Source organism: Oncorhynchus clarkii, chromosome 7 (assembly GCF_045791955.1).
Source record: "Oncorhynchus clarkii lewisi isolate Uvic-CL-2024 chromosome 7, UVic_Ocla_1.0, whole genome shotgun sequence".
Lineage (NCBI taxonomy): Eukaryota > Metazoa > Chordata > Actinopteri > Salmoniformes > Salmonidae > Oncorhynchus > Oncorhynchus clarkii.
The window spans coordinates 28,842,273-28,852,126 of NC_092153.1; the positions used below are offsets into that span (position 1 = coordinate 28,842,273).

The 9,854-nt window shown below is 41.2% G+C and overlaps 1 protein-coding gene across 1 annotated transcript; it reads right to left on the reverse strand.

Annotated features, from left to right (window-relative positions):
• Nucleotides 1-1,479: 1,479 nt before the first annotated feature.
• Nucleotides 1,480-9,098, reverse strand: LOC139413147 (zinc finger protein 271-like). Its single transcript, XM_071160241.1, has 2 exons — nucleotides 8,759-9,098; nucleotides 1,480-4,208 (listed from the first exon to the last, which is right to left on the reverse strand). Exons 1-2 carry the CDS (start codon nucleotides 9,072-9,074, stop codon nucleotides 2,503-2,505), a joined length of 2,022 nt encoding a protein of 673 aa, XP_071016342.1. The 5' UTR covers nucleotides 9,075-9,098; the 3' UTR covers nucleotides 1,480-2,502.
• Between the last annotated feature and the right edge of the window lie 756 nt (nucleotides 9,099-9,854).

A 9,854-nucleotide genomic window follows, 5' to 3' on the forward strand; every position in this document is an offset into this window, starting at 1 on the left:
ATCTTCTTCCTGCGCCGTCTTTTCCCCTGTGCCATCCATGCAATCCGCACGCGTCCTTTCTTTCCTCCCCCCATCCCCCGCTCCCCCCCCAGCTGCAGACGCGTATGACCTGTGACGAGCCGGGCAATCACGCCACAGGTGTGCTCTTGAGCCACACCCGTGGCAAGCCTTGGGCTCGTCACACTCCTTGGCCTCGTGCTCTTCCGACCCACAAAAACGACATTTCTTGGCGCTGCACGAGGCCAGGATATGGCCGTAGGCCATACAACGCCTGCAGAACGGGGGCTGACGTGCATATTAGAGTGTTCCCCTGTCAGCCCCCAGGGAGAACATCGCCGGAGGATGGAGGTAGCCATCCACACTCTTCGGGGACTCCCTGAGTAACGCCTGGAATCCTCTCCTCCCGTTCCAGAAACCCAGGGAGTCCCTGAGGTACCTCGCTGAGGAGACATTGTCCATGTGCCTCCCCAGAAAGGCCCTCACCTCTTCATCTTTCACATGCGGATTGTACATGGTTACGGTGACCACCCTGAAGTTGTTCTTCGCCAGGCTGGTCACCGCATAATGGCACAGGGGTCCCGTTTTCTCCGCTTCCTTTGCCATCTTCATTACTTCATCATGTTTTTCTTCTTTGTGAAATGTCACATCGAAAGCCTTCTCATTCGGGTTCCCTTGAAGGCAGAGCACTTCCTTCACCTCTATCCTGAGGCATCCCATCAATATGGTCCTTCCAAAAGTTTCCCTGCCCCAAGGTTCCATCTCCTTTTCAGTCCATGAAAATCTTACGGTATTTGCTATACCAATCCCCGGAACCGACCAGGTTTGCTTGTTTGTATTCATTTTTTTTTTTTTTTTTTTTTTTTTTTTTTGAAGAAAAAAAGCTCTCTTCAGAAAGAAGCTACAACCTGAAGTGAAAACATCTTTAAACCAAAAAGTTGGCGCAACTAAAGGTGTTGACTCTCCACATCTTTCAAGACAACTGGAGTACTGGGCCAGACACTCTTAAATAGAACCTGGACCAGCTCAGGTGAAACACCTTCCCACTAACGAGATGGACAAGCCAGCACAGGTGTAACACATACTGACTAACGAGGTGACAGCAATCAGTGCGTCCTACGTGCTAACGAGCTAGACGTGCTAACAAGCTAGACGTGCTGACGAGCTAGAGGTGCTAACGAGTTTGACGAGCTAAAGTCCAACATCAAAACATAAATGGAAAATCCAAAGCCTGTAACACCTTCCCCCTTAAGACAACAAATACAGTGCCTTGCGAAAGTATTCAGCCCCCTTGAACTTTGCGACCTTTTGCCACATTTCAGGCTTCAAACATAAATATATAAAACTGTATTTTTTTGTGAAGAATCAACAACAAGTGGGACACAATCATGAAGTGGAACGACATTTATTGGATATTTCAAACTTGTTTAACAAATCAAAAACTGAAAAATTGGGCGTGCAAAATTATTCAGCCCCCTTAACTTAATACTTTGTAGCGCCACCTTTTGCTGCGATTACAGCTGTAAGTCTAACCCTAACCCTAACCCTACGTTGAAATTACGTTGTTTTAAAGTAATTTAAAAAATTACCCGAAAATACATATTTTCAACAACATTTTGCTCGGTGGAATAGCCCCAATGTTAAAACACAGTTTTAACGTGTCCAAATCAATAAACAATATTCAGAAACAGTTTGGGATATATTGAAAACCTAAACATAAAATGTGCTATGTAAACAAACATCTGTTTGTAATAATCATATTACTTGTATTTTTTAAACAAGCTCCTTATAAACTGCACAAGCATCAGAAACACTGTTGTTTTGACAAGTAGCAATAAATCACCGATATCAATTAGGGGGGAAATCAGGTTGTACACAAGAAACTAACACAACTAAAAAAACAAACACGGAAATGGGAGATATCTTTCCCCTCACTGGTTAGAGGACAACCTGCAGAAGACAGTCAGCTACATTTTGGAGTGATGCATAAAAATGTAGGGGTCGCTAAACAAACGAACACAACACTTATTTGTCATAACTCATGCAAAAATCATTTGTGCAAGAGGAGGGAGAGTAGGTTGCACGTCCTGTTAAAACCAACAGCTCAAAAACCACACGGAACCTGGGAATAATGCCTACATCCCTGGTTAGAGGACAATTTGTATAAAACAGACTGCTTCATTTTGATTCAAGTGGGTCGCCAACACATCTCTTTTTTTGGTAGTCACTTTTTGTTAAATCACATAAATAGTAACTCTTTCAATTCAGAACCTGGATTTTTCCGTGAGGCGAATATAAATTGAAATAAATAGAACAGGGGGCAAATGATTATGGATCGACATTGTGACATTATCAAAATACTCCTTGTACAACATTGTGACATGAATTCATTGATATCATGAAACAACTCCTTCGTGTATGAATTTTCTGATGTTTGATCCGAGGTATTTTATCAGAGTATCTCTGGTCACACTGATCACAGCTGGGATTTCTCTCAGGTATGTGTTACATGGTATAAAGTTCGCTTGCTAGACGGAGTAAAACTTTTCCCGCATTCAGCACAGCTATAAGATTTCTCTCCTGTGTGTGTTTTCTCTGGTGTGACATCAGGCTGGTCGACTGAGTAAAACTCTTCCCACATTGAGCACAGCTATAAGATTTCTCTCCTGTGTGTGTTCTCTGGTGTATAGTTAGATAGCGAGATGTAGTAAAACTCTTCCCACATTGAGCACAGCTATAAGGTCTCTCTACTGTGTGTGTTCTCTGGTGTATAGTTAGATAGCGAGATGTAGTAAAACTCTTCCCACATTGAGCACAGCTATAAGGTTTCTCTCCTGTGTGTGTTCTATGGTGTGATATCAGAGTGGTTGACCGAGTAAAACTCTTCCCACATTGAGCACAGCTATAAGATTTCTCTCCTGTGTGTGTTCTCTTGTGTATAGTCAGACTGCTAGAAGTAACAAAACTCTTGCCACATTCATAACAGCTATAAGGTTTCTCTCCTGTGTGTGTTCTCTGGTGTTTAGTCAGACTGCTAGATGTAACAAAACTCTTCCCACATTGATCACAGCTATAAGATTTCTCTCCTGTGTGTGTTCTCTGGTGTATAGTTAGATACCTAGAAGTAGTAAAACTCTTCCCACATTGAGCACAGCTATAAGATTTCTCTCCTGTGTGTGTTCTCTGGTGTATAGTTAGATACCTAGAAGTAGTAAAACTCTTCCCACATTGAGCACAGCTATAAGGTTTCTCTCCGGTGTGTGTTCTATGGTGTGATATCAGAGTGGTTGACCGAGTAAAACTCTTCCCACATTGAGCACATCTATAAGGTTTTTCTCCTGTGTGTGTTCTCTGGTGTGTAGTTAGATAGCTAGATGTAGTGAAACTCTTCCCACATTGAGTACAGCTAAAAGGTTTCTCTCCTGTGTGTGTTCTCTGGTGTATAGTTAGATACCTAGAAGTAGTAAAACTCTTCCCACATTGATCACAGCTATAAGCTTTCTCTCCTGTGTGTGTTCTCTGGTGTATAGTTAGATACCTAGAAGTAGTAAAACTCTTCCCACATTGAGCACAGCTATAAGGTTTCTCTCCGGTGTGTGTTCTATGGTGTGATATCAGAGTGGTTGACCGAGTAAAACTCTTCCCACATTGAGCACATCTATAAGGTTTTTCTCCTGTGTGTGTTCTCTGGTGTGTAGTTAGATAGCTAGAGGTAGTGAAACTCTTCCCACGTTGAGTACAGCTAAAAGGTTTCTCTCCTGTGTGTGTTCTCTGGTGTTTAGACAGACAGGTAGATGCAGTAAAGCTTTTCCCACATTGAGCACAGCTATAAGATTTCTCTCCTGTGTGTGTTCTCTGGTGTATAGTCAGACTGCTTGATGTCACAAAACCCTTCCCACATTGATCACAGCTATAAGATTTCTCTCCTGTGTGTGTTCTATGGTGTGATATCAGGCTGGTTGACTGAGTAAAACTCTTCCCACGTTGTGTACAGCTAAAAGGTCTCTCTCCTATGTGGATTGTCTGATGAATTTTAATGCCTGATGAGGTGAATCTCTTCCCCCAATCAGAGCAGCGGTGAGTTCTCTTCCCAGTGGGTCTCTGCTGGTGTTTCTTGAGGTGTTCTGATGTGGAGAGACTCTTCTCTGCCTTGTCAGCATCATGATGTTGTTGAAGCTTCCCAGAGGATCTACGATAGTCACGTCTCTCTCCTGGATGAACAACAAAGTCAGACAGATGGTTAAAGGCCCACAACAGCAGAAATCCATTGTAAAAGTAAAAAAAAAAAAAAAAGTAAAAATGAGCAAGAAGTGTCATATTTTGCCTTGTTTTCACGTTAGTAGTAACATCGATGATTGAGGTATTCAAGTTGTGGAAAACCCTAAGCAATGTGCCAGACGACTTTTGGTCTCCAATATAGGACAATTTCGGTGTTCGCTAACATTGCGGCGCGAGGGCGATGCACACACAATTTGGTTGTAGGAACTCCTCCCTGCTAATGAGGAAACCGCTAGTTATGGATGTAGTATATCTGCTAATGAGGAAACCACTAGTTATGGATGTTGTATATCTGCTAATGAGGAAACCGCTAGTTATGGATGTACTATATCGGTTTCCTCATTGACAGATAGTTATGGATGTACTATATCTGCCAGGGGCAAAAAAGGTGAGCAAAGATTTGTTTTTAACAATGTATTCTGAATGTGAACGGGGGAAAACTCAGGGGAGTAACCTCTATTTCCAGGTTGTTTATGAGTGCATTTCACACTACTTTGGATTATAATTGTAAGGCTCGTTTGAATGTCCTGCTTAATATAATGTTTGTGTTATTGTCACAAATCAACTGCTTTATACTTTTTTTTTTTACATTTCAACCAGTAAAATGCTCTTTGGCTAGCATATCCATCAGCCTGACAATTAGGGTTTGTACACTAAGTGTTTGCCAATTTGGCACAAAACTTCACCTAACAACAACATAGACCCACTGTAGAACCCCTAACAACAACAAATTAGACCTACTGTAGGACCCCTAACAACAACATGCAGTGGGGAGAACAAGTAGTTGATACCACTGCCGATTTTGCAGGTTTTCCTACTTACAAAGCAAGTAGAGGTCTGTAATTTTGATCACAGGTACACTTCAACTGTGAGACGGAATCTAAAACAAAAATCCAGAAAATCACATTGTATGATTTTTAAGTAATTCATTTACATTTTATTGCATGACAAAAGTATTTGATACATCAGAAAAGCAGAACCTAATATTTGGTACAGAAACTTTTGTTTGCAATTACAGAGATCATACGTTTCCTGTAGTTCTCGGCCAGGTTTGCACACACTGCAGCAGGGAGTTTGGCCCACTCCTCCATACAGACCTTCTCCAGATCCTTCAGGTTTCGGGCTGTCGCTGGGCAATACGGACTTTCAGCTCCCTCCAAAGATTTTCTATTGGGTTCAGGTCTGGAGACTGGCTAGGCCACTCCAGGACCGTGAGATGCTTCTTACGGAGCCACTCCTTAGTTGCCCTGGCTGTGTGTTTCGAGTCGTTGTCATGCTGGAAGACCCAGCCACGACCCATCTTCAATGCTCTTACTGAGGGAAGGAGGTTGTTGACCAAGATCTCGCGATACATGGCCCCATCCATCCTCCCCTCAATACGGTTCAGTCGTCCTGTCCCCTTTGCAGAAAAGCATCCCCAAAGAATGATGTTTCCACCTCCATGCTTGGGATGGTGTTCTTGGGGTTGTACTCAATCCTTCTTCTTCCTCCAAACACGGCGAGTGGAGTTTAGACCAAAAAGCTCTATTTTTGTCTCCTCAGACCACATGACCTTCTCCCATTCTTCCTCTTGATCATCCAGATGGTCATTGGCAAACTTCAGACGGGCCCGGACAAGTGCTGGCTTGAGCAGGGGGACCTTGCATGCCCTGCAGGATTTTAACCCATGACGGCGTAGTGTGTTACTAATGGTTGTCTTTGAGACTGTGGTCCCAGCTCTCTTCAGGTCATTGACCAGGTCCTGCCATGTAGTTCTGGGCTGATCCCTCACCTTCCTCATGATCATTGATGCCCCACGAGGTGAGATCTTGCATGGAGCCCCAGACAAAGGATGATTGACCGTCATCTTGAACTTCTTCCATTTTCTAATAATTGCGCCAACAGTTGTTGCCTTTTCACCAAGCTGCTTGCCTATTGTCCTGTAGCCCATCCCAGCCTTGTGCAGGTCTACAATTTTATCCCTGATGTCCTTACACAGTCCCTGGTCTTGGCCATCGTGGAGAGGTTGGAGTTTGTTTGATTGAGTGTGTGGACAGGTGTCTTTTAAACAGGTAACGAATTCAGGTGCAGTTAATACAGGTAATGAGTGGAGAACAGGTAGGTGATCAAATACTTTTGTCATACAATAAAATGCAAATTAATTACTTAAAAATCATACAATGTGATTTTCTGGATTTTTGTTTTAGATTCTGTCTCTCACAGTTGAAGTGTACCTCTGATAAAAATTACAGATCTCTACATGCTTTTTAAGTAGGAAAACCTGAAAAATTGGCAGTGTATCAAATACTTGTTCTCCCCACTGTAGACCTACTGTTGGACCCATAACTTAACCTGACAACAACATAGACCTACTACGCATATAGAAGTAGGACTAGTTTACCTGGCCGGAGCGCAAATCTAGGCCTATAAATTTGCCCATTTGGGGATGTCTGATAGTATTTCTGATTGTCTTAACGCACCACCACTAATGAGCTGAGGAGCTTCTCATAGCAAATTTCTCTTCACCTCAAACAGCAAGTAAACAAAGTCTACTCAAAATCAATTGCAAGTGAGAATAGTTCTTTAAAGTACTTCAAAAACATTTCCAGCTCTCGCCCTTTCGATAACCAAAGGGAAAAATGTAACGCGCTGATCCAGTGGAAATGTCATAAAATACCAGAGTACCTCTTATCCCTTCCACAAATAGCCAACAACTGTGTCTTTCCCGAACTCAATGGCGCGGGAAACCGAGAGCCCAGAATTATTTTAAACAAGGTTTCAAGTTCGTTGGAGACAGGTCATGTGATTTACAAGATATTTATTTGCAATGTTTTTAATTGTTGGCTTTATGTAGGCATTTTTTTTTTACATAGTTGGCAATGGCAATAAAAGTAACTTTTCTAAATTTTCATTTAGATTTAGAATGTAGATTAATCGCAGACAAGGATTTTGAGATACTATTATCAATTAAATGAAACTGTTCCATGAAAATGTGAATATTAAAATCATAACTGGCATGCAGATCAGTATAAATGGTAAGATAAATTTGCACTCCAAATGTAGGTTGCCGACTACTTGTGTCGACTATTACCAGCACCGTCAGAATTTATGATCGCCAGCAGGAGGTGGTGGTTCAGGAAGAGTTCTCTCTCTTCTGGTTGGGCATATTGATGTAATGGCATGAAATAAATATGATACAATGACTTATCAACAGCTCTAACAATTTGACCCCCACAGGAAATTTTAACTGGCAATTCTAGTATATACTATATATCCTAGAAACCTGGTTAAACTATCATTATGACATCATGGATGGATTCTAGAATATACTATATAGCCTAGAAACCTGGTTAAACTATCATTATGATATTATGGATGAATTCTAGAATATACTATATAGCCTAGAAAACTGGTTAAACTAGCATTATGACATCATGGATGGATTCTAGAATATACTATATAGCCTAGAAACCTAGTTAAACTATCACGATGACACCATGGATGAATTCTAGTATATATGATATCGCCTAGAAACCTGGTTAAACTATTATTATGACATCATGGATGAATTCTAGTATATATGATATCGCCTAGAAACCTGGTTAAACTATTATTATGACATCATGGATGAATTCTAGTATATATGATATAGTCTAGAAACCTGGTTAAACTATTATTAATGACATCATGGATGAATTCTAGAATATACTATATAGCCTAGAAAACTGGTTAAACTATCATTATGACCTCTTGGATGAATTCTAGAATATACTATATAGCCTAGAAAACTGGTTAAACTATCATTATTACCTCATGCATGGCCAGTCTTTGTATTCATAGTGTAGTGAATTCGGGGGGTAGCCCTGAGCTGAACTCAAACCTGGGTCCAGCGACTGTCAAGCCAACACCTTATAAGTGTTACACCAAGATGTCTGAAATTCTTGACGAGGTCGCTAGATGTTGGGTTACGGTTTCTACAATAGCGTTCTCTATGAATCTGAGAGAGGTTACACTTCTCCTTCCCCCATCCCTCAGATGTTTACCAAACAGAGTCTCTGTGCAGCAATTTTGTTGCTGTTTACAAAACACAAATCCCAGCAATCGGCAGTTCAGACAATAACAAATTTGTAATTTCACCACTGTTTTGGTAAAAAGATGATTATGGGGTTGGAGAAATGTAACTACAGACAGACAGACCTATGGATGCAAGGACTGACCATCCATGATATCAACATTATAGTTTTAACCATGTTGAGGCTATACAGTGTTGATTTACATTGTTTCTAAACATTCGAGTAAAAAAAGCTTATTTGGGGATCCGATGGGGTACAACAGCTGAACTAAGCTCATGAAGCATGTGTTATATTCTTCAAGAATCAATGGCTATAAATAAATAATTTAAAAGTCACAATATGGATGTAGCAATTGCAGATTTCCGCTTTAACACCAAACATCAGTTCAACAACTGCAGAGTTTGTGCCCCTGTTTTTAGGACAGTACTTACTAGTGTTCAAAACCATCTTATGGCTAAATTCACCGTTAGAACCATTGGATGCCTTAAGATGCGTTTGGGAAACCGGGCCCAGATATCCAGTTTCCTCCTTCTCTTCTTCCTCCTCATTTTCCGGTTTAACAGTCATCTCCCACTCCTTCTCTTTCAATCCATAAACTGCCTCCTCCTCTCCTTTTACTGTAACATCCTCCTCCTCTTTCACTCTGAACGCGTCTTCATCTTCTTTCACAGTAATAGCATCACACTCTACTTCTTGTTTTACTGTGATATCCTCTTCATTAGAAGGAAAGTAGCTTAGTGACCGCATGGTCGGGATGTTAGTTATGCTAATGCTAACTTAACCAGTCCGCTAGCTGAATAATAACAACAACACCGTAAATATTAAATTAAATCGGATAACTAACTAGACGACAGAAGTGGTTTTAAAACACAGTGACTAATATACACTAACGCGTCTAAAGAGCTTTATTGGTTCAGCTATTTCGTCTAGCAATCTACCGAGGTGGCTGACTAACTTGCTGCTGTTGAAAGAAGCGTTCCGTCCACTAGATTATACGTCACACTAACAGCATTGCCTTAAAGTCGCAGACCGCCATCTGCTGACTGGAGTGGGTAACGCAGTTGGGTAAATGTATTTTTAATTTTCAGACAAAAAGTTAAAGGGTAGGAATCTTTGACGTCAATAGGCCTAATATATTAATTAGCCCCCACTAAATAAATCAATATCAGTCAATATATTTTTTATGTGATTTCCTTTTTTCGTCAACTGCTCCATCGCATCTTAAACTTACGATCGGGCCAGCACTAGGACCAGGGTAGGCTGCTGCTGCACTAGACTTTCTTCAGCAATGATGGCGGACAGAAATACTAGGACAGAGGGGTACCTCTACACAAAACTGAACTGGATCAAATATGGCGGAACAGAAATACTAGGAGAGAGGGGTACTGTTGTAATAACATATTAAAACATGTAATGACGCATTCACTGACTGTTGTCTGCCTGGGCTTAACCATACAATTTTGGCTTGTACTCTGTGTTATACTCTCTCTCTCTCTCTGTTTCTCAATATACTAACTGCACGGGAAA

Bases quoted from the DNA above. Each gene is read 5' to 3' on its own strand.
- LOC139413147 (XM_071160241.1), bottom strand. From the start codon at position 9,074: ATGCGGTCACTAAGCTACTTTCCTTCTAATGAAGAGGATATCACAGTA. The intron at 4,209-8,758 runs GTAAGTACTGTC...TTGTTCATCCAG, and splicing joins TAAGATGGTTTTGAACACTA to GAGAGAGACGTGACTATCGT.